At 38.9% G+C, this 26,472-nt stretch overlaps 1 protein-coding gene across 6 annotated transcripts in view; it reads right to left on the reverse strand.

The window, feature by feature from the left end:
• Window positions 1–2,923: 2,923 nt before the first annotated feature.
• Window positions 2,924–26,472, reverse strand: part of LOC124033219 (anoctamin-1-like) — a 105,646-nt gene continuing 82,097 nt past the window's right edge. For all 6 annotated transcript variants that reach the window (XM_046345225.1, XM_046345221.1, XM_046345203.1 and 3 more), the window contains 9 exons: window positions 25,610–25,721; window positions 24,845–24,902; window positions 23,788–23,888; window positions 23,451–23,593; window positions 11,497–11,649; window positions 10,055–10,107; window positions 7,665–7,840; window positions 4,932–5,037; window positions 2,924–4,518 (listed from right to left, as the gene is read on the reverse strand). In XM_046345225.1, the coding sequence (XP_046201181.1) occupies window positions 4,267–4,518; window positions 4,932–5,037; window positions 7,665–7,840; window positions 10,055–10,107; window positions 11,497–11,649; window positions 23,451–23,593; window positions 23,788–23,888; window positions 24,845–24,902; window positions 25,610–25,721 (1,154 nt within the window). In that variant the 3' untranslated portion in view covers window positions 2,924–4,266. The remainder of the gene's footprint in view (window positions 4,519–4,931; window positions 5,038–7,664; window positions 7,841–10,054; window positions 10,108–11,496; window positions 11,650–23,450; window positions 23,594–23,787; window positions 23,889–24,844; window positions 24,903–25,609; window positions 25,722–26,472) is intronic.

Here is a 26,472-nt window from a genome sequence, read left to right on the forward strand (position 1 = left end):
TAAGAAAGGGGGGCTCTAAGAAAGGGGGGGGGGCCTCTAAGAAAGTATTTGATTAGAAAATGATGTTTGCATGCCCCAGATTCCAACACATAGCCATATAATTAAACAAAGATTAAATAAAACAAATAAAATAATAAAAAATACCCACTGGCACTGATGAAGATATTACAGTACACCAATCACTGCTACCATCTAGTGGCTATAAAGAATAAAGAGATACATACAGGGTACAGTATTTGCATTGTGACTCTTCTTAATCCCCATGATGTGCATCAATGTAGTGTGGAGGTATACGCCACATCAATGAATAATGCTGATGGAACAGATGAGAATGTTTAGCTTAAAATGTTGATAAACAATTATTTCTTCACATTTTAGGCGCAGCAGTGTGCACCTATGTGGGAATGTTCCAAAATGCAATTTAGAAAGAGGGGAGATCTAAAGGTGCAACAACTATCATGGGTTGCTAGCATGACTAGGATAATGCCTTTGGCTGCTAAACAATTAAATAACATTTACAGAAAACCAACATAACAGAACGCATATGAGGAAGTCTTTATACAATAAATGCCTCCATGTTTCTATGGTGGGATTTTGGCTACAGGCTGCTTTGAAATAAGGTAAGACATGCCTCACAATATGAAAGTAGTGTGGAGGTATACCCCACATCAATTCATTCCTGTGTAAGGAATTTTCAAATTTCAAATTAAGGAACAGGGAAAATATGGAGATGCTAATCAAACCAAGTCTCTCTTGAAAAAGATATTTTATCTCAATGAGAAAAACCTGTATAAATAAAGGTCAATGGAAAGGATTTCCCAAAAACCTTCTCAATTCAATGTTAACTAACTACAAAGTAGCCTGTGAATTTCTGACTCACTTTCTGACTCATTTATCTGTTTCAATAGTAGGCCTACTGGTAGCCTACTTGGACAGTACAGCTTGGGTTGGCCTGACTGTGAAAGACCAATAAGGGATTGATCATTTTAGGTCATTCAGAGTGTTTGTCATTGATTCTCATAGAATTCTTCACACAGGGCGCCTTTCCTTTGGGAAATGTTTGGCAAAACTTCAGTATCCCCACTTTTCCAGACATCATTACACCACTACAAATACTTACCTGAGAACAGGTGAGACAGAAAGGGCACACTAACATACCACATGATGGTGGTATGTTAGCTTGAATATTTTGGAGCTAAAATAGTATTAATAACCACGTTTCCATCCACAGTTTTCATGAGAGTAAAGTCATACCAAGACAGCTGTGATGGAAACAGGAAGTTTGAGCTACGATGTTATAAATGCAGACAGAACATTTTTTGTTCGACATGATGGGATCTTTTTGTGTCTCTAAAATTAATTATGTGAGAAATGGTGGTGGAAACGCCTTTCGGTGCAAATATTGATATAATAACCATCATATCGAAGAAAGCTTGGAGTCATGCGATGACATGGTGTGTGGTCCTCCCACTATGACTTGAGAAACCATTCAGTTTATAATGCTACAGATTAAATTAATTATGATGAACTTCACAGGCTGGTATTATTATTTGACCCTGTTGGTCATCTATGAACATTTGAACATCTTGGCCATGTTCTGTTATAATCTCCGCCCGGCACAGCCAGAAGAGGACTGACCACCCCTCATAGCCTTGTTCCTCTCTTGGTTTCTTCCTAGGTTCTGGCCTTTCTAGGGAGTTTTTCCTAGCCACCATGCTTCTAAAGCAGCATTGCTTGCTGTTTGGGGTTTTAGGCTGGGTTTCTGTACAGCACTTTGAGATATCAGCTGATGTACGAAGGAATTTATAAATACATTTGATTTGATTTTGGTGAAAATACATGGGATGAGCTTAATACTCCTTTCCAATACATGTTGAGGGTCTTATTCTGGTGACATGATGATAGATGCTTGACTGCCGCTCTTAGCAATAATCTCATCATGTAGACTAACCAACCCGCAGGGCCTAACTGTACTGTATCTGTGAGCTGTTTGGCTACAGTGCACGTGTGAAGACCAGAGCAAGCACATTTTTCTATGTAACGCAACAGTTTTTGTGACAAAACTATTGATAGAGTTGAAAATGCGATGGAAACACATTTATTCCAATGCGTAAGCGAAAAAAGTATATTTTGTGTGCAACAAGTCAGTTTGGTGGAAAGACCACTTGTGCGAAAATGCACATATTTTCTTATTGCAGATTGTAGAATATTTGAATGAAAATCTGTTGCCGACTGGATTGAAATCTAGCTAGTGATTGAAAACAAAAAAAATTCTGAGGCAAGATCCAGAATTCAATGAGTTTGTTTTACTTCAGTGAAAATGTGGTATTTTCCTCTCAAACTATATACACAGATCTATATAGACTAAATGAAAAAGATGAATGTGTTCACATTGTAAAAATAAAACCTTCATGGTTCATTTTTTGTTTTTAAATCTTTAGGCACGATTTCCAGTCAAATTAGCTACTTTTGTCCCGTCTTAAAAAAAATGTCATAAGTGTTATCAAGGAGAGGATGTTGGGTTGTCAAGCAGAGATGGAACATTTCCCTTTATTATCATGAAGTGCTTTGTCTGAGTTAGTTCCATCTCCTAAAGTTTAAAGCGTCTGTCCTGTCCTGGGTCAGGTCTGGCCTATCTCAAATAACACCGCTTCCAGATCACTGCAAGGTAAGGATAGGAAGGATAGGGAGTTATAGGAAGTTATATGACTTGGTAAACACTGTTATGGGTACAACGTTATTTTGAAATTCTATTGTAGCCCTTTCAATGTTGAATTCATGTTTCACATTAACATTTCATTGTACTGAACACTGAAGGTAAAACAATAATATCTGATTGTAAAAAAAAAAAAGTTACTGCAAAGGCCACAATCTTGTTCTGTATGTTGCTCTTCCTTCCCGAAGAAAACAAAGTCACTCAATACCCACAGCAACATACATTTATTGTTTACATTCAATTTAATGCATTATTTATTCAACGCCACATCAAAAAAGAATAGGCAGATCTCCTAAACATTTACAACATAGTCGGTATCAATACAGTAAAATATGCTGCTATGAAATGATGGTCACTTTTGTATGAAGACATTAGTTTGACATATAAAAGGATCAAAGTGTCCTTGTCGTCTGAAGAACGGCAAGTAAAGAACGAGAAATATTATATTTCTTAGTATTTCCAGTAGACAGAAGTAAGTGTAAACAATATACAGTTTTAAGTACAGTTTTAAAGTTCCAAAAATAATATCCTGCCTGGCTTTGAAGCAGAAAAGAAGTCATAGAGGATCAGTCTGTATTATGGCAGGGATAGACTGGCCTGAACGGTGCATTTTATAACAGGGGATATTTGTAACGCTGCTGAGTTTATTATGTTCTGAAGTAAAGTCATTCAACCTATTTTACTATGTTTAGAAGTATCTGTTAAACAGTGCCTTTTGACTCGTATGCTATAATACAGTCCATGTAATAACTGTTTTAACTCTATGGTAGCATGGGAGCCCACAAACAGCCTTCAACTGTGAGCTTGTTAACTAATAATGAGCTTGGTAGCTAATACCATTTGAGATCTTTGTATCAAAGACATAAAAAACATGTCACCCATTTAAGAATAAGATTATATTATTTGCTCTACACACAAACATTTCATAATATCCAATTACTTTTTAAATGTTTAATCGATGAAAATATAATCAATAAAATATGTAAATAAAAAATATTAATTTTGAGAACAAAGCATGAATAAAACATGTAGCGTATTCCGAGAGTGATTGTTTGCACCATGAACATGGTTGAGTCATAACAGTAAAGTATAACGTATCATCTACATCCTTTTAAAAAGAGGCAAACATAGAAATACCTTGTATGCCAGACATACAGCACTGTAAAGCATGTTACAAAATACATTTTCTTGACAGCATTATGCAAAGGAAAAAAAATAAAAAATATATTTTTTTCTCTCATTGAACATGGTCCGCTATAATTTGCACTACTGTAAGTCGCTTTGGATAAAAGCGTTAGCTAAATGGCATATTTGCGACATCTAAGCCCATGACCCCACTAGTTGGCAGTTAGCTAGTTAGCTAGTTATTCACTGAGAGGTTTGACAGATAGGCATTGAGAACTGGAACAGTTTCTGTTTCTCCTCATTGGGTCTCAACAACATCTTGTAGGGAGCACCTCTCCCTTTCTATGGAATGTCTGGACAAGGAAAAGGATACAGACAGTAGTAACCCTTTGCCTGGCTATCTAGGCTACACCTTACAGTAGCTGCTAGAAGTTGTTGGCGTGTGTGTGACTGTGTGTGTGTGGGATGGAGCGTGAGCGGGCTATAGGGGCATGGTTGTTGCGCTTCTCCTTGCCACCACAAGGTATCATGCTGTCTATGAACTGAATCTTGCCCTGTTCCTCCTTCATGAACAGCTCCACCATCAGGATCTTCTCCTTGTGGATCTGAAGGCTGATGTCTTTAGGGATGTCTGGGATCAGCCAGTCCACGATGTCACTCATCAGCATCACCACATTCTACGGGAAAGGGAGAAACAGGCACGCACACAGCAGGAATCAGACACACGCACACGCACACACACACGCACACGCACACGCACACCGCACATGCACACGCACACGCACACGCACGCACGCACGCACGCACACACACACACACACACACACAAACACAGGGAAGTGAGCGACAGCATGGTGAACAAGCAGGAAACAGTAAACATACAGTATCTCGGAGAGCCAAACGAGTGTGTCTCAGAATATTGCAAATTAGCTGATGTCTGGCATGACAGATGAACTGTACAATAGAACTGCAGCTGTTTGCTTATGTTTAACCCTTTTCATTCCCGGAGGAACATAGGCCCATAATAAACATCCCTAATCTTTTTCGGCATATCCAGTCTTTTAAACTATAAAGGGACTCCTCGTCTCACCTGGAAGACGATGACGAAGGCCAGTCTGGCAGCCAGGACCGCCCAGAACTCTTTAGAGATGACGTAGGGTGTGTTGGACCATGGGGGCTCCCTGTAGTCTTTATACCTGGAGTCAAGAGTCATCTGATTACAGTGACTAAACCAGAAAACATTACAACAGATAGCAAAATATTTACTGTAAAGGTACAGTAAATAAACACCACAGTAACAAATATTTATTGGCTGTTGTGTGGCTGTAATATTTATTGTCTGTAGTATGGCTGTAATATTGATTGGCTGTAGTATGGCTGTAATATTGATTGGCTGTAGTATGGCTGTAATATTTATTGGCTGTAGTATGGCTGTAATATTTATTGTCTGTAGTATGGCTGTAATATTTATTGTCTGTAATATTTATTGGCTGTAGTATGGCTGTAATATTTATTGGCTGTAGTATGGCTGTAATATTTATTGGCTGTAGTATGGCTGTAATATTTATTGGCCGTAGTATGGCTGTAATATTTATTGGCTGTAATATTTATTGGCTGTGGGCTGTAATATTTATTGGCTGTAATGGCTGTATTTATTGGCTGTAGTATGGCTGTAATATTTATTGGCCGTAGTATGGCTGTAATATTGATTGGCTGTAGTATGGCTGTAATATTGATTGGCTGTAGTATGGCTGTAATATTTATTGGGCTGTAATATTTATTGGCCGTAGTATGGCTGTAATATTTATTGGCCGTAGTATGGCTGTAATATTTATTGGCTGTAATATTTATTGGCTGTAGTATGGCTGTAATATTTATTGGCTGTAGTATGGCTGTAATATTTATTGGCTGTAGTATGGCTGTAATATTTATTGGCCGTAGTATGGCTGTAATATTTATTGGCTGTAATATTGCTTGGCTGTAGTATGGCTGTAATATTTATTGGCTGTAGTATGGCTGTAATATTTATTGGCTGTAGTATGGCTGTAATATTTATTGGCTGTAGTATGGCTGTAATATTTATTGGCTGTAGTATGGCTGTAATATTTATTGGCTGTAGTATGGCTGTAATATTTATTGGCTGTAGTATGGCTGTAATATTTATTGGCTGTAATATTTATTGGCTGTAATATTTATTGGCTGTAGTATGGCTGTAATATTTATTGGCTGTAATATTTATCGGCTGTAGTATGGCTGTAATATTTATTGGCTGTAGTATGGCTGTAATATTTATTGGCTGTAGTATGGCTGTAATATTTCTTGGCTGTAGTATGGCTGTAATATTTCTTGGCTGTAGTATGGCTGTAATATTTATTGGCTTTAGTATGGCTGTAATATTGCTTGGCTGTAGTATGGCTGTAATATTTATTGGCTTTAGTATGGCTGTAATATTTATTGGCTGTAGTATGGCTGTAATATTTATTGGCTGTAATATTTCTTGGCTGTAGTATGGCTGTAATATTTCTTGGCTGTAGTATGGCTGTAATATTTATTGGCTGTAATATTTCTTGGCTGTAGTATGGCTGTAATATTTCTTGGCTGTAGTATGGCTGTAATATTTCTTGGCTGTCGTATGGCTGTAATATTTATTGGCTGTAGTATGGCTGTAATATTTATTGGCTGTAATATGGCTGTAATATTTATTGGCTGTAGTATGGCTGTAATATTTATTGGCTGTAGTATGGCTGCACTATTTAAAGGCTGTAATATTTATTGGCTGTAGTATGGCTGTAATATTGCTTGGCTGTAGTATGGCTGTAATATTGATTGGCTGTAGTATGGCTGTAATATTGCTTGGCTGTAGTATGGCTGTAATATTTATTGGCTGTAGTATGGCTGTAATATTTCTTGGCTGTAATATTTATTGGCTGTAGTATGTCTGTAATATTTATTGGCTGTAGTATGGCTGTAATATTTATTGGCTGTAATATTTATTGGCTGTAGTATGGCTGTAATATTTATTGGCTGTAGTATGGCTGTAATATTGCTTGGCTGTAATATTTATTGGCTCTAGTATGGCTGTAATATTGATTGGCTGTAGTATGGCTGTAATATTGATTGGCTGTAGTATGGCTGTAATATTTCTTGGCTGTAGTATGGCTGTAATATTTATTGCACATGATATGTTTCTGTAACTTAACATCTGTTACTTTGCTTACAGTATGTACAATTAAGCAATAAGAAACACACACACACACACACACACACACACACACACACACACACACACACACACACACACACACACACACACACACACACACACACACACACACACACACACACACACACACACACACACACACACACACACAGTCTTTTCTATGAGGACGCTGAGGCTGTTTGCTGGCTCCTCAGTTAGGGTTAGTGATAGCTTCGTCCAATACAACCAGATCATGCACCACAGCAGGTAATAGGCTTCTTCTATATTAAAGAAATTATACCTGAAGGGTTGTGGTATATGGCCAATATACTGTACAACGGCTAAGGGCTGTTCTTAAGCCGACGCAACGTGGAGTGCCTGGATACAGCCCTTAGCTGTGTTATATTGACGATATACCACTAACCTTATTGCTATCATAAACTGGTTATCAACGTAACTATAGCATTAAAAATAAATGTTTTGTCATTCCCGTGGTATACGGTCTGATATACAAGAGCTGTCAACCAATCAGCATTCTGGGCTTGACCCACACAGTTTATAACAATCAATGAAACACGTATCACATAACAACTTTTCAGTCAGTGTTGTGTGTAAACTCACCTACACATCTCCACCTGATGCTGTGGGTCCATAGGTTCTTTACCGTCCTGGAAGTTGCTCACGTTGAAGTAGGACAGGGTATGGTTGACGAAGCCGTGCATGGAGCCGTCTGGGCTGTACATGTACTGGTAGACCAGCCTCGGGATGAAGTCTGACGTGAAGGAGATCACAAACGCCTGGAGAGGGACAGACAGTGATCAATGACAAAGCACCTCAAGACACGTGTTTACACCTGGCATTAACAGACAGGGATTGGATCATCTTGTTCGGTGAACAAAAGTCACATGGTAATACCAGGTGGAAACCCGCCCTAATGATATATACTTTAGGTTGAATATAATGGTCAATGGAGCGCTGTCTTTAATGTACTGCATACCCTCTACAGTGGCTTGCAAAAGTATTCACCCCCCTAGGCATTTTTCCTATTTTGTTGCCTTACAACATGGAATTAAAATGGATTTTTTTTTGGGGGGGTGTATAATTTGATTAACACAACATGCCTACCACTTTGAAGATGGAAAATATTTTTTATTGTGAAAGAAACAAGAAATAACACAAACAAAAACACAAAACATTTCAACCCCCCCAAATTCAATACTTTGTATTGCCACCATTTGCAGCAATTACAGCTGCAAGTCTTGTGGGATATGTCTTTATAAGCTTGGCACATCTAGCCACTGGGATTTTTGCCCATTCTTCAATGCAAAACTGCTCCAGCTACTTCAAGTTGGATGGGTTCCGCTGGTGTACAGCAATCTTTAAGTCATACCACAGATTCTCAATTGGATTGATGCATGATGCTGCCACCATCATGCTTCACTGTGGGGATGGGGTTCTCGGGGTGATGTGAGGTGTTGGGTTTGCGCCAGACATAGCATTTTCCTTGATAGCCAAAAAGTTAAATTTTAGTCTCATCTGACCAGAGTACCGTGCTCCACATGTTTGAGAAGTCTCCCACATGCCTTTTGGTGAACAATGGCTTTTTTCTGGACACACTTCAGTAAAGCCCAGCTCTGTGGAGTGTACGGCTTAAAGTGGCCCTATGGACGGATACTTAAATCTCCGCTGTGGAGCTTTGCAGCTCCTTCAGGGTTATCTCTTTGTTGCCTCTCTGATTAATGCCCTCCTTGCCTGGTCCGTGAGTTTCGGCAGGTTTGTTGTGGAGCCACATTCTTTCCATTTTTTTATAATGGATTTAATGGTGCTCCATGGGATGTTCAAAGTTTCGGATATTTTTTTATAACCAAACCCTGATCTGTACTTCTCCACAACTGTCCCTGACCTGTTTGGAAAGGTTCTTGGTCTTCATGGTGCTGCTTGCTTGGTGGTACCCCTTGCTTAGTGGTGTTGCAGACTCTGGGGCCTTTCAGAACAGGTGTATATATACTGGGATCATGTGACAGATCATGTGACACTTAGATTGCACACAGGTGGACTTTATTTAACTAATTACGTAAGTGGTTGCATCCAATCTTATTTAGTGGCTTCATAGCAAAGGGGGTGTATACATATCCACTATGTGGACTATTTTGTGTATGTCCAGTACAAGAAATCCAAATACAAATCCATTTAAATTGCAGGTTGTAATGCAAAAGTAATAGGAAAAACTCCAAAGGGGACGAATACTTTTGCAAGGCACTGTACATCGGCAGCTATCTGTCAGTCAGCATATATGACTGTCAATGTAAATGTTAGCCCTAACCCTAACCCGAGAAGCTGGCCAGTGCCCATGTGAGATTTCCTTCTGTGTTCAGAGATTTGCCAGCACATAAACCTAGAAGGTATTAAAGGCATTAAAGTTAAGAAACATTGACATCCTGTTCCATCGGTAACACTCTGAATAAGTGGAGGATGGAGGTGAGGAATTCCCTCCCTTCCATTTTGATCGAAAGCCTCCATTGTCATAAATAACCCAGATCTGGATCTCACTTCAACATCACCATGACGATGGTGAACCCTTTGGAAGTGAAGTGAGAGTCTGCAGGATTTATGACCACGTTAACTCTCCTTCTGACCAAGTATGGTATTTTCTGCATCAAGGGTCAGTAGTTTTAGAGGTGAAACCATGTAAAAGCCTAATTATGAGGTTTTACAAGCAACCCCCCCAAGAGTGTTGACATATATTCACAGTAAAGGACTGGCTCTTAAATGTGGACCAGGCTTAGCTTCAATGAAAAACCGTTCTAGTTTTAAGTGCAGACTTGTTATCATTGAGGGGGTTGAGGAATGAATAAGATGGATAAAATAAAATAAACTTCTGCAGAACATTTCAATGACTCCCCTATTTAAATCAAAACAGTATATGTTAAAGTGTGAGAATTGTGGGGGGGGTTTCATCATTTGGTCAACTTCCACCATTATATTTTGCTGGGATGACCGGAATGACTTACATTTATGATGACGGCCACTTTAGCCACAGCTCGGAGAAGGTTGTACCATATTCCTAGAATCAGAGAAGAAAGAAAAACATGAGAGTCAGAACTCTTGGTCTATGATGGTGGTCTATGTTATGGTCTATGTTATTACAATCTTCTATTTTAATTATTTAACCTGCATTTAACTAGGCAAGTCAGTTAAGAACAAATTCTTATTTACAATGACGGCCTACATGGCCGGTTGTGATACAGCCTGGATTCAAACCAGGGTGTCTGTGGTGATGCCTCTAGCATTGAGATGCAGTGCCTTAGACCGCTGTGCCACTTGCAGCCTTATAACAAATCTATAGATTACTTAGAGCAGCAAATCACATACTGTAGTGAACCCCCCTTTTGTTCCCTTCCTCTACAGTCATTGTCTTGGGATTAATGCCTCTACAATACTGTTGTGGGATGGTATGAGTTTTATGCCTGGATCTATGTCAATCTGACATTTAGTTAAGAAAACAAAAGTGCTAAATAGTACAAAAACACAAGCATAACAATTCCCATAATATATCAGAAGGACAAATTCCCCCCTCTAATTACGTTTGTAGGTTTGTATATATAAAGAATAGAAACTACTAGATCACATTTGCATTCCTATGTTTTTACCTGACCACATGAGTTAATTTTCATTGAACCTGTATATACACTGAGTGTACAACATTTAGAACACCTGCTCTTTCCATGACATACACTGACCAGGTGAATCCAGGTGAATGCTATAATTCTTTATTGATGTCACTTGTTAAATCCACTTTAATCATTATAGACGAAAGGGTTGAGACAGGTTAAAGAAGGATTTTTAAGCCTTGAGTCAATTGAGACATGGATGTGTGCCATTCAGAGAATGAATGGGTAAAATAAAATATTTAAGTGCCTTTGAACGGGTTAAAGTATGGTAGTAGATGCCAGGCGCACCGGTTTGTGTCAAGAACTGCAAAACTGCTGGGGTTTTCACACTCTACAGTTTCCTGTGTGTATCACATTCAGCCAATTTGACACAACTGATGGAAGCAGTGGAGCCAACAAGGGCCAGCATCCCTGTGGAACACTTTCGATACCTTGTAGTCCATCCTCCAATGAATTGAGGCTGTTCTGAGGGATAGGGGGGGGGGGTACAACTCAATATTAGGAAGGAAGATGTTCCTAATGTTTGGCATACTCAGTGTATACATACAGGTTTATCTTGATGAGATAAAATATCTTCAGAAAAAATGACTTCCTGGTCATCTAGTCACACGGTCAGGAAGAACTCAGAAATAAATCATGTTTTTTTCTCTCTGTAAATCACTTTATTGGACTGAATTCAATATTAGGTTTATTATTGTGAAAGGAATAAATCAAAGTCTAATTAAAAAATATAACCTGTGTGCTTAAAGAGTGAACAGTCAGAGGCTGAACTTTGAACCCACCAATGTCTTTTGCCCTTGCAGCGACCGGCCTCCTGAGCTCGGCCACAAACTTCTTGGCATCCAGGCGTATCTCGATGATGTTGTTAAGGAGGGCGAAAAGTGGAGCCAGCGGGAACGATGCCACGAACAGGGTCACAAACCCAAATTGGATTACTGCAAGGACACAGAGATAGAGAGACATCCATCAGCTTTACATCATCGCACGGTATACACGTAGGGTATACACGTAGGGTATACAGTATGTCTTTCAGCCTGACCGGTCTATTCACCAGGGCCTGCTGTATTCACAAAGAGCCTCTCATAGTAGGAGTACTGATATAGGATCAATTTAGCCTTTTAGATCATAATGAACACGATTAAATGGACAGGTGCAACCTGATCCTAGATCAGCACTCCTATTCTAAGATGCTTTATTAATGCAGGCCCTGATCACTTGACAAGACCTAACAAATCAATCAGGAGAGATGATCTGAACCTCCCATCACATACTATAAGCTCTAAAACATGCCAATGTGCTCATCACATTTAGGATAACAAGAAACCATTGAATGACCCATGTAAATGTATATTTTTTTAAAATATATATATATGTATACACTGTATATATATACACATATACACTACAGGTCAAAAGTTTTAGAACACCTACTCATTCAAGGGTTTTCTTTATTTTACTATTTTCTACATTGTAGAATAATAGTGAAGACATCAAAACAATGAAATAACACATATGGAAGCATGTACTAACCAAAAAAGTGTTTAACAAATCAAAATATATTTATTATTTGAGATTCTTCAAATAGACACCCTTTGCCTTGATGACAGCTTTGCACACTCTTGGTATTCTCTCAACTGCGTTCACCTGGAATGCTTTTCCAACAGTCTTGAAGGAGTTCCCACATAATGCTGAGCACTTGTTGGCTGCTTTTCCTTCACTCTGCGGTCCGACTAATCCCAAACAATCTCAATTTGGTTGAGGTTGGGTGATTGTGTGGAGGCCAGGTCATCTGATGCAGAAACTCCTTCACTCTCCTTCCTGATCAGATAGGCCTTATACAGCCTGGAGGTGTGTTGGATCATTGTCATTGTCCAACCCCAGTACTCTCTAATGTCACTCCCTCCCCACAACCCCAGTATTCTCTAATGTCATTCCCTCCCCACAACCCCAGTATTCTCTAATGTCACTCCCTCCCCACAACCCCAGTATTCTCTAATGTCATTCCCTCCTCACAACTCCAGTACGCTCTAATGTCACTCCCTCCCTCCTCCCCTATAGTACCCTTACTACTCTTTGATCTACACAACCAAGCTACAGTAGGGGACTCTGACTTCAGCTTTCCATTCCAACATGCTGGGTCTTTTGCTAATTGTAGTATTTTCACGGTTTCTTGTGAACTCTCTCTCTCTCTATTTGTCTCTTTCTGTATCTCTCTTTCTCTCACTCTCTCTCTACACACACAAACACATCCACGCACCCCCACAGACACACAGACACACACACACACATGGCTCAGTTGTGTTCGAGAAGCAGGTGCTCTTCAAGAGCCCCTTGAGTGGAAATCCAACACCACTACAAGGTGCAGGATTCTGTGAGAAATGTACAACTGCTATAATAAATATGTGGAGCTTGGCTGTGACTGGTGAAGGTTTGAACAAATAGTCCGTTGGGAACATAAGAACATTTCCTTAATGATATCATAATATCCATGACACCATAATGCGATAGGGTGAAATTAGCCTACAGTATCTTTGCGATGCCATGAACATTTAAGTTAAACCTAAAACTCTCTGTGTCCTGAGAATAGGCCTACTTATCAGGCATTAACTGAGAGACACTGCCTCTTGACAAAGTGAAGTAAGTTAAAAGCCCTGTGACTGGACTCTTCAGTTGTTTAAGACTTTCTCAAGAGTACAAAGTTCAGACAGAGAACAAACAATGTCTTCCTTTAGAGCTGTCTTAACAGCCATCTTACATTGCAAATATATTCTAACCTAAGTACTAATAGTGTATAAGTCGCCTGATGCTCTTTTCACTTGAGAGTTGAGGTATATGCCTGCCAATTCCAGCTCCAGAGATAGGTGGATGTTGGGTGAGAGAGAGAGAGAGAGAGAGAGAGGGAAAGAGTAGAGAGAGAGAGAGAGAGAGAGAGAGAGAGAGAGAGAGAGAGAGAGAGAGAGAGAGAGAGAGAGAGAGAGAGAGAGAGAGAGAGAGAGAGAAAGAGAGAGAGAGAGAGAGAGAGAGAGAGAGAGAGAGAGAAGAGAGAGAGAGAGAGAGAGAGAGAGAGAGAGAGAGAGAGAGAGAGAGAGAGAGAGAGAGAGAGAGAGAGAAAGAGAGAGAGAGAAAGAGAGAGAGAGAGAGAGAGAGAGAGAGAGAGAGAGAGAGAGAGAGAGAGAGAGAGAGAGAGAGAGAGAGAGAGAGAGAGAGAGAGAGAGAGAGAGAGAGAGAGAGAGAGAGAGAAGAGAGTAGAGAGAGAGAGAGAAAGAGTAGAGAGAGAGAGAGAGAGAGAGAGAGAGAGAGAGAGAGAAGAGAGAGAGAGGAGAGAGAGAGAGAGAGAGAGAGAGAGAGAGAGAGAGAGAGAGAGAGAGAGAGAGTAGAGAGAGAGAGAGAGAGAAGAGAGAGAGAGAGAGAGAGAGAGAGAGAGAGAGAGAGAGAGAGGAAAGAGTAGAGAGAGAGAGAGAGAGAGAGAGAGAGAGAAAGAGAGAGAGAGAGAGAGAGAGAGAGAGAGAGAGAGAGAGAGAGAGAGAGAGAGAGAGTAGAGAGAGAGAGAGAGAGAGAGGGAAAGAGTAGAGAGAAGAGTAGAGAGAGAGAGAGAGGGAAAGAGTAGAGAGAGAGAGAGAGAAAGAGTAGAGAGAGAGAGAGAGAGAGAGAGAGAGAGAGAGAGAGAGAGAGAGAGAGAGAGAAATAGAGAGAGAAGAAGAAGAAAATGAAGAAGAAGGCAGGAAAAGGGAAATGTGGGCCATGGACCTAACAGCAAGTCAAAGTAAATAGAGCCTGATGGAGAATCTGGCAGAGGTGTGTGCCAACAGGAAGATCTGCTGAGTAAAAACACTGCTGTCTGTAATGAAGAAGGCTCAGGGTGTAGGTTTGGTATGGAGGAAGGAAGTCATTCATTCAATTAGCTACATCCCCTTCTCATTGTGCTTGGCTTAGGGTACATTTCTCAAGTAAAAAAGAGAAATGGGTTCCTGGAATAATTCCAAAATGATTTCTGGCCAATTCCTACACAGGGAGGAAGAACACTGCGTGGACAAAACATTAGGAACACCTGCTCTTTCCATGACATAGACTGACCAGGTGAATCCAGGTGAAAGCTATGATCCCTTGTTGATGTCACTTGTTAAACCCACTTCAATCAGTGTAGACGAACGGGAGAAGACAGGTTCATTAAATAATTATTTTTGAACCTTGAGTCAAGGTGAATGGCATTTGTGCCATTCAGAGGGTGAATGGTCAAGACAAAAGAGTACCTTCAAAGTACCTTTGAACAGGGTATGGTAGTAGGTGCCAGGAGCACCAGTGTGAGTGTGTCAAGAACTGCAACGCTGCTGGGTTTCTCACGCTCAACAGTTTCCTGTGTGTATAAAGATTGGGTGTCCTTTGGGTGGTGGACCAGCATTGGAAGCAACATGGGCCAGCATCCCTGTGGAAAGCAACACCTTGTAGAGTCCATGCCCTGATGAATTGAGGCTGTTCTGAATGCAAAAGGGGATGCAACTCAATATCAGGATATTAATATTAATGTTTTGTACACTCAGTGTGTTTCATTTGAAATGGTTCTGCTTTACATTTTGTTTCCCTCCATAAAAAGTATGTGCTGAGCATATGAATCACATGAAGCCAGCCAGAAGTTTTACCCTTCAACAGCACGAAACTGTCCAAGACCGAAATGGCAGTAAGCTACATTCTACTCAATCAATGTTGCTTCACAATAGTAATAAACCCAACTAAATTATCTTCGTCTAAAAACTGGAGTTCTTACCCCGCAAAAAAAGAAATTCTCCCCCATACAGCCTTTGAAACAGTATTCAATACCCTGTTAAATATTTCAGGAATCATTAATATCTTCTACTAGGTCATCAAAAGACATGGGTTCTAATTAGCTAGCCGAGGAAAATGGCCTTCGGCTCGCACACATCCATTAATGACTTCTACCTCTGACATTTGCTAAAGCCAGCCACCTGAGATTTCATCAAGATTAAAGTCAATACTAAATAAAAATCCATCTCTATCTAATCCTTCAATCTATCTAATCACACCTGTAGGGTTCAAGCTGGAGCCAGCTGCAGAGACAGTCTAAAAAGCTTTTCCTGTTTGACTCAATTGATTGATTCTAGTTACTCAACTAACATGAAAGCCTATCAGAATTCTCTCACGACAGAGGTTCACTTCAGTAAGATCACGTGATTTTATGTGGTAATGTAAGGTAATGTGATAACATGAAATTACACAAAACTACATTTGAGTGTGAAAACATGATCTTATGTTAAATAAATGTGACAACATGGGGATGAAACATGTCATACATGTGCTTCCTTGTTCCCTGCACTTAGATTAAAGTTTCATGTTGAATTGTATCACGTACTAGAAAATATCACTGTGATGCTTTGAGATATTATTTACATTTACATTTAAGTCATTTAGCATAAGCATAAAGGTGGAAACATGTAAAGCTGGTTCACCACTGTTGTGATACCATGTAACTACACATGACAACATCTGAGTTTTTCCACATGTGAAAAGGCAATTCCACATGTGAGAGTTAGGTTTGCACATATGGAAAGGAAAATAAAATGTTCACATGTGAAACTACAAATTCCACATGTGAATCTGAAATTCACATGTGTGGTGAGAACATGTTATTCTCCTCGCATGTGAAAAGGTGGTGTTAATTTACATGTGAACTCTATATTGAATACATATGAACATACTGTGTGGTTTCATATGTGAACAACTGACATCACTTGTCTATTTTGTTTTGTGGAAATTTCAGCTCAACATTTGAAAACTGTTATTTCTCATGTGAAAATGCGATTTCATGTGAAAATGTGGTTTTCAAATGTGAAACTGCAAATTTCACATGTTTTTTTGAATGGTATGGGGGTTTTATGGTAAGTGATATGCTGTTCAGATAAAACAGTGTAAAAATCTTTCATCAATGACATTATCACTTAATGTGACCCCACCTAGGATTTGAACTCACAACCTCTGGATTTAGGGTATGCTGAAGTTTCTACTGCGTCCCAAACTCTGATGAATTCTCGTAAGTCCCCTACAAATTATTTACAATACATCTCTGCACTTAGCAAAAGAGTGTCATCTGCACTGCTATTTTAATCTGACAATTCTCTCATAATTGATTTAAATGTACTTATTTCTGCAATTTTAGGGTTTTCTGTATATTTGACGAATGTTGGTGGGACATATCATGTCCTGAATCACGATGATAAATATAATAGATTTTTTGAGTGTATTATACAAAGCTAAGATGTACTTTGAAGTCCTAAGTGTAGGAATACAGGTGAAATCAGTCATTGACACAGACAGGGTGACGCAGCAGGAAGATCGGAATGCAGTGAACCAAGAGGTTGTACATGTGCAATTGTGATCATGTGGTTCTTTCGTAAGGGTTACGTCTAAAGATTGAACATTTCCATAACAACATGTACAAGACTGTTTGTTTTGTTCATGACAGCATCTCATTGGTTCTCTGGACAACAGAAATAAACTCTGAGTTTATTCAGTGGGGACTATAGTCCTTATTGATTCCACAACTTCTGCTTTGCCACTTTCTGTTGACAAAGTTTGTGTGTAAGGTAGTGTGCAAGAGGCAAGGCTTGACACAAACTTGTTTAGCCACTGGGACAGATTTTTTACTTGTCCGAAAGCCCAAGTCACAAAAAAAAAAGTGATTTAACACTATGGGCCAAAAAGGTGAAATAGCTGTAAATTGTATGATGCTAGAAAACACTAAATTAAAGTAATTATTATCATTATTAGGCCTGTTACTACAGAGAATCCGTCAAAAAATATACTCTACTCTCTGCCTATTTGTTTCTTTGCATATTCAAGCCTTTCTCAAAATACAACACTGCCTCTTGAAGGCAGATGGTTAGCCACTATTCATATACTTTAAAATATAGAAATGTAGAAATGTTACAATTACAACCAAATACGTTTTATGTCTTAATAAAATAATGTATTTTTCAATTAATCAGGGCTAAAGTAGGCTACTTCAAAGAAAAAGGTAACTAACTAAGACATGGACCACCCATACGTAGAATGTATGCACACATGACTGTAAGTCGCTTTGGATAAAAGCGTCTGCTAAATGGCATATATTATTATTTATTATTACATGTCTATAACCTTGTAATGTATTCAGGTTTCAGGGGAGATCTATTGACAGCATGGGAGATATTTCACAATTAGGCTATTATAAGAATATCTTTCAGACTGACACGACCAATGTTGAATGGAGGGGAATCCCAGCTTTCCAACAGTGTCAGATTTACTTTACACTGGAGTACGCTTTAGATGATTAATAACGCACCCATTCATCAACTTTACACTGGAGTACGCTTTAGATTATTAATAACGCACCCATTCATCAATTTTACACTGGAGTACGCTTTAGATTATTAATAACGCACCCATTCATCAACTTTACACTGGAGTACGCTTTAGTTCATTAATAACGCACCCATTCATCAACTTTACACTGGAGTACGATTTAGTTTATTAATAACGCACCCATTCATCAACTTTAAACTGGAGTACGCTTTAGTTTATTAATAACGCACCCATTCATCAACTTTAAACTGGAGTACGCTTTAGTTTATTAATAACGCACCCATTCATCAACTTTACACTGGAGTAATAACGCACCCATTCATCAACTTTACACTGGAGTACGCTTTAGTTTATTAATAACGCACCCATTCATCAACTTTACACTGGAGTAATAACGCACCCATTCATCAACTTTACACTGGAGTACGCTTTAGTTTATTAATAACGCACCCATTCATCAACTTTACACTGGAGACGATTTAGTTTATTAATAACGCACCCATTCATCAACTTTAAACTGGAGTACGCTTTAGTTTATTAATAACGCACCCATTCATCAACTTTAAACTGGAGTACGCTTTAGTTTATTAATAACGCACCCATTCATCAACTTTACACTGGAGTAATAACGCACCCATTCATCAACTTTACACTGGAGTACGCTTTAGTTTATTAATAACGCACCCATTCATCAACTTTACACTGGAGTAATAACGCACCCATTCATCAACTTTACACTGGAGTACGCTTTAGTTTATTAATAACGCACCCATTCATCAACTTTACACTGGAGACGATTTCGTTTATTAATAACGCACCCATTCATCAACTTTACACTGGAGTACGCTTTAGTTTATTAATAACGCACCCATTCATCAATTTTACACTGGAGACGATTTAGTTTATTAATAACGCACCCATTCATCAACTTTACACTGGAGTACGCTTTAGTTTATTAATAACGCACCCATTCATCAATTTTACACTGGAGTACGCTTTAGTTTATTAATAACGCACCCATTCATCAACTTTATACTGGAGTAATAACGCACCCATTCATCAACTTTACACTGGAGTACGCTTTAGTTTATTAATAACGCACCCATTCATCAACTTTATACTGGAGTAATAACGCACCCATTCATCAACTTTATACTGGAGTAATAACGCACCCATTCATCAACTTTACACTGGAGTACGCTTTAGTTTATTAATAACGCACCCATTCATCAACCCTACACTGGAGTACGCTTTAGTTCATTAATAACGCACCCATTCATCAACTTTATACTGGAGTAATAACGCACCCATTCATCAACTTTACACTGGAGTACGCTTTAGTTTATTAATAACGCACCCATTCATCAACCCTACACTGGAGTACGCTTTAGTTCATTAATAACGCACCCATTCATCAACTTTACACTGGAGTACGCTTTAGTTTATTAATAACGCACCCATTCATCAACCCTACACTGGAGTACGATTTAGTTTATTAATAACGCACCCATTCATCAATTTTACACTGGAGACGATTTAGTTTATTAATAACGCACCCATTCATCAACCCTACACTGGAGTACGATTTAGTTTATTAATAACGCACCCATTCATCAACTTTACACTGGAGACGATTTAGTTTATTAATAACGCACCCATTCATCAACTTTACACTGGAGTACGATTTAGTTTATTAATAACGCACCCATTCATCAACTTTACACTGGAGACGATTTAGTTTATTAATAATGCACCCATTCATCAACTTTATACTGGAGTAATAACGCACCCATTCATCAACTTTACACTGGAGTACGCTTTAGTTTATTAATAACGCACCCATTCATCAACTTTATACTGGAGTAATAACGCACCCATTCATCAACTTTATACTGGAGTAATAACGCACCCATTCATCAACTTTACACTGGAGTACGCTTTAGTTTATTAATAACGCACCCATTCATCAACCCTACACTGGAGTACGCTTTAGTTCATTAATAACGCACCCATTCATCAACTTTATACTGGAGTAATAACGCACCCATTCATCAACTTTACACTGGAGTACGCTTTAGTTTATTAATAACGCACCCATTCATCAACCCTACACTGGAGTACGCTTTAGTTCATTAATAACGCACCCATTCATCAACTTTACACTGGAGTACGCTTTAGTTTATTAATAACGCACCCATTCATCAACCCTACACTGGAGTACGATTTAGTTTATTAATAACGCACCCATTCATCAATTTTACACTGGAGACGATTTAGTTTATTAATAACGCACCCATTCATCAACCCTACACTGGAGTACGATTTAGTTTATTAATAACGCACCCATTCATCAACTTTACACTGGAGACGATTTAGTTTATTAATAACGCACCCATTCATCAACTTTACACTGGAGTACGATTTAGTTTATTAATAACGCACCCATTCATCAACTTTACACTGGAGACGCTTTAGTTTATTAATAACGCACCCATTCATCAACCCTACACTGGAGTACGATTTAGTTTATTAATAACGCACCCATTCATCAACTTTACACTGGAGTACGCTTTAGTTTATTAATAACGCACCCATTCATCAACTTTACACTGGAGTACGTTTTAGTTCATTAATAACGCACCCATTCATCAACTTTATACTGGAGTAATAACGCACCCATTCATCAACTTTACACTGGAGTACGCTTTAGTTTATTAATAACGCACCCATTCATCAACCCTACACTGGAGTACGCTTTAGTTCATTAATAACGCACCCATTCATCAACTTTACACTGGAGTACGCTTTAGTTTATTAATAACGCACCCATTCATCAACCCTACACTGGAGTACGATTTAGTTTATTAATAACGCACCCATTCATCAACCCTACACTGGAGTACGCTTTAGTTTATTAATAACGCACCCATTCATCAACCCTACACTGGAGTACGATTTAGTTTATTAATAACGCACCCATTCATCAACTTTACACTGGAGTACGCTTTAGTTTATTAATAACGCACCCATTCATCAACCCTACACTGGAGTACGATTTAGTTTATTAATAACGCACCCATTCATCAACTTTACACTGGAGTACGCTTTAGTTTATTAATAACGCACCCATTCATCAACTTTACACTGGAGACGCTTTAGTTTATTAATAATGCACCCATTCATCAACTGTGTGTCAGTGGAAAGATTTTAGGACATCGGACATGACAATTACATTAAGACATGATAATAGCGAGACTAGATAACTAGTCAGGGTACACAATGTGGTTTGAACTGGCTATCTAATTAGTCTGTTGTTATTATTTTATAGGCCTACCTGCTGGCATGTCACCCTCTCGCTCCTCTGGCACACATGCAGCTGATGCCCACAGTGTGCATTTTCCAGGATTTTCATGGCGGTACAAAGCTTATTTGCTGACCAAAAATGTGCTATAACTCAATGATTAGCCAATAATATCAGCAAATGTGCACATGCGGCTACACGCGGGTCTGCTCTTTGATCTCAATAGCTTATCTCACAACCGGGGAGGATTGAAAGACCACCCTGCCTGTTAATGCAATACAGAAGAGCAACACATCGCATCCAGGGGATCACTCTGATCTAATTGTGATCAGAGTAATTGTTTGATATTGCGATTTTTGTGTGATTTTCTTCTTGTCGGACCATTTCTTCCTTCTTGTCCCAGACAAACAGATATGCGTGAGTAACCCATCGAATTGTTTTAAATCCATGAGGGTTAGTGCGCAAGTCCAAGTACACACTCTTTTTGGAGATGGGTGGAGAATCGGGACACAACCATAATACTCTGTTGACCTCGAAACGAAACGACAGACGTCTGTTATGACACGTGTCTTTGAACGAAGGTGGACCGACTTGTGCTAACAAAACCATGTGTAGTTACATGGTATCACAACAGTGGTGAACAGCAATGCTTGCTGTTTGGGGTTTTAGGCTGGGTTTCTGTACAGCACTTTGAGATATCAGCTGATGTACGAAGGGCTATATAAATACATTTGATTTGATTTGATTTGAACCAGCTTTACATGTTTCCACCTTTATGGTTATATAATATCTCAAAGCATCACAGTGATATTTTCCGACCACTAGTACATGATACAATTCAACATGAAACTTCTGAGTGCGGGGAACAAGGAAGCGCATGTATGAAAAATCAAATATGTAACCGTGGTGGTTTCTACTGTATTATTGACTGTATGTTTGTTTATTCCATGTGTAACTCTGTGTTGTTGTATGTGTGCAACTGCTTTGCTTTATCTTGGCCAGGTCGCAGTTGCAAATGAGAACTTGTTCTCAACTAGCCTACCTGGTGAAATATATATATATTTTTTAAATTAAAATCTGACCAATGCCCATTGGAGACGCCATGGCAGAGACGTGTAGTGTGAAATAGCTTCCGTACTAAAAACATGGGGCTGATCACTGTATAGCAACAGACGGGTCTGTCACGCCTTGGTCTTAGTATTTTGTGTTTTCGTTAATTATTTGGTGAGGCCAGGGTGTGACATGGGTTTATTTTGTTGTATTTCGTATTGGGGTTTTGTAGTTATTGGGATTGCGGCTGAGTAGGGGTGTTGCATAGGCTTGGCTGCCTGAGGAGGTTCTCAATCAGAGTCAGGTGATTCTCGTTGTCTCTGATTGGGGTTCACTGTGTATTTCGTGGGTGATTGTTCCTGTCTCTGTGTAGTGTTCACCAGATAGGCTGTAATTAGGTTTCACGTTCCGTTTTGTTGTTTTGTATATTACGTTATTTTCATGTATCGTCATTTCATTCATTAAAGACATGAGTAACCACCACGCTGCATTTCGGTCCGACTCTCTTTCAACAAACGAAGAACGCTGTTACAGGGTTGTTTTACTCACACCTAGAGGCAAGTCAGGCAACCATCACCACATATGTGGATAGGAAAGTGCAAGATGAAAATAAATACTGTAGCTACCTCGCTGTCAAACCAAGCTGAACATACAAAGCAGAGAAAGATGCTTTTAAAATCAACTGGACAACGTGGACTGGACATGCATATCCAGATGAAGGTTCACATGATATTGACTTTTGGACAGTGACATAGTTGAAGATCACATTCTATAGAGAGAAGGGTCAGTCTGACTGATTGGGGGAGGCTGTATACCAAAGGTCTCACAGGGAGCCGTAGCAGTGTCATACGGTTCACCACGCACACACACACACGCACGCACACACACACACACACACACACACACACACACACACACACACACACACACACACACACACACACACACACACACACACACACACACACACACACACACACACACACACACACACACACACACACACACACACACACAGACAAACAGACTCACTCATCTCCATGTACTCAGGAGTGAGGCCTGCGAAGGGCTCTAGGAAGTGGTCCGTCTCATAGCGCTGTAACTTCTTCTCTCTCTCCTCTTCCTGGAAGGACCTTCTCTTGGACTTGATGTACCTTATCAGCTTCTTCAGCTTCCTGTAGGTGCAGGGAGATAGTCAGAAACAATGGCACAGTCGGACAGGGATAAGAACCACAGAGAAGTATTGGTCTGTGGATGTTACAGGCTGATGTGAATCCTTGATATACAGACACTATTTATGTGTGCATACATGTGTGTTTTTGTGTGTGTGCGTGCATGTGTGTGCACGCTTGTGCGTATGTGTACTCACGGAATGCCAATCTCAAATAAATTGTTCTGGATGAGTTGCTTTCCCAACATGGTGATACTGAGCTGAATACACAACTCCATCAGACATCCTCCATGAGCACACTGCCGGGGGAAAAACCAGGTTAAAAGGCCTTCTGTACTGCAGCACACTTCCATTAAAGACAGACTAACATGACAAAATACACATCTAAGGATGGGATTTAATCCAAGCCAGACTTCCTCACAGCAACAGACTTTTAAAGGTCATTTCCCTGACGTTCACAGAGATCCAAGTTCACTGTAAACGTTGGTCATCGGCTCAAGAGGGACATCTTCTTTAAAATGTCACCGTAGTGCACAGGTTGTTTTTCTGTGTTTGTTTGAATTGCAGGACTTGAATACAGATTTATTTGGAATATGTGAACTCCTAATGTATGTTTCTAGGTTAACTAACTGTCACGCCTTGGTCATTGTATTTTGTGTTTTTGTTATATGTTTGGGTAGGCCAGGGTGTGACCTGGGTTTATATGTTGTGTTTCGTATTGGGGTTTGTATTATTTGGGATCGCGGCTGATTAGGGGTGTTGTTAGGCTTGGCTGCCTGAGGAGATTCTCAATCAGAGTCAGGTGCTTGTCGTTGTCTCTGATTGGGAACCGTATTTAGGCAGCCTGACTTTCGCTTTGTATTTCGTGGGTGTTTGTTCCTGTCTTTGTGTAGTAGTCACCAGATAGGCTGTATTAAGTTTCACGTTCCGTTCTGTTATTTTTGTATTTAGTATTCAGTTATTTCATGTACCGTGATTCATTTCATTAAAGTCATGAGTAACCAACACGCTGCATTTCGGTCCGACTCTCTTTCTTCAACAGACGAACGCCGTTACACTAACAGTGTTTAATTCATAGCCATCTGCACTTCAACATTTATAAACATTGTGTTCAATAGGCAATGTGATGAAATGAATGAAAATTGAATATTGATACAATTACAAATTATTAATTATTGTTTTTCTTCCTTTACTGTCAGATGACTAATATTGAATACATATTCAAATGACTGTTCATTTCTAATGGTTTGTTTACCTCTTCCATTCGATACGACTCAAACACATAAAGATAACTTCCAGGTCGACCAACAAGCCTGTAGGAGCACAGGAAGAAAGTGAAGGGGTTAGGAGAGGTCATACCCAAGGACAACTCTACTACATCTCACTGACATAGATTGTGTGGTTAACATAGCATAACATAACATAGCATAACATATTAAGATATTATAATTTAACATAACATAGCATAACACAACATAAAATAACATAACACAACATAAAATAACATAACATAGCATAACACAACATAAAATAACATAACATAACATAACACAACATAAAATAACATAACATAGCATAACACAACATAAAATAACATAACATAGCATAACACAACATAAAATAACATAACATAGCACAACACAACATAAAATAACATAACATAACACAACATAAAATATCATAACATAGCATAGCATAGCATAACATAGCATATTAACAAGATATAATCTAACATAGCAAAACATAACATAATAGCTTAACATAACATAGCATAACACAGCATAAAATAACATAACATAATAGCTTAACATAACATAGCATAACACAGCATAAAATAACATAACATAATAGCTTAACATAACATAGCATAACACAGCATAAAATAACATAACATAATAGCTTAACATAACATAGCATAACACAGCATAAAATAACATAACATAATAGCTTAACATAACATAGCATAACATAACAAGTTCATACAGATCAGTAGTTAAAGACTTAGACTGTGGGGACTCACCTGCCTCTGAAAAATGCTATGTATATGATGGGGGTAAAGGCATTCACAAACTTCAGGATGAACGTTTTGAATATCAATCTCTCCTCAAAGCTCTTGTCTGTCTTTGGAACCTCTGAGAAAACAGACAGTAGATGTACATATGTTGTTAAATAACTTATAAGGCCATTTGCTGCTTGAGAGTTGACCTGAAAGAGAATAGTGGAATCCCTACAAAAGCGAGAGGAGTGTTAGAATGTTACACTGCATTTAGTACACCAAATATCAGTTATAGAAGGAAATACATTTTGGAGATATTTTCAGTTTGAAAGGTAGGTAGCACGATGAGACAGTACATTGGTACATTGTTAGAAATGGAACCCATCTAACACTGTCAATGCAAGATGCACTTTGTTTTTTTAAATTGCTAACATGCGTTGGTCAAAACTGAAGTCACATTGTCAAAACTCTTCACACAGTCAGCAAAACAGAACTGTATGTAAACCAAACTGTGAATCATTTTTCATTGCTTCCACACAAAATGCTTTCAATGACCACATTCCTCAGAAATCCATGAACTCTTTTCTCATTCATACTCCACCACCTGCTAAACTATATACCTGCAGCACATGTTGTCAAATGCTAACACACTGTTTCCAAAACTGTTAAAAACACATTCAAAACAGAATGATGGCAAATGCTGTGCATTTCTACTGTAACCATATTGAAACATAGAAAATCTCAAAATAATATTTTATCATTCCAAACACAGCTGATTGCAATTTCAGCTGAAACCTGTTTTTAGTCTCGTTACCAAACAGACAAAAGAGAACGGCTTCGTAATGATTTAGTTTGGAAACATGGATCAACGAAGACAGGTTGGTGGG

Source organism: Oncorhynchus gorbuscha, linkage group LG01 (assembly GCF_021184085.1).
Source record: "Oncorhynchus gorbuscha isolate QuinsamMale2020 ecotype Even-year linkage group LG01, OgorEven_v1.0, whole genome shotgun sequence".
NCBI classification, from domain to species: domain Eukaryota; kingdom Metazoa; phylum Chordata; class Actinopteri; order Salmoniformes; family Salmonidae; genus Oncorhynchus; species Oncorhynchus gorbuscha.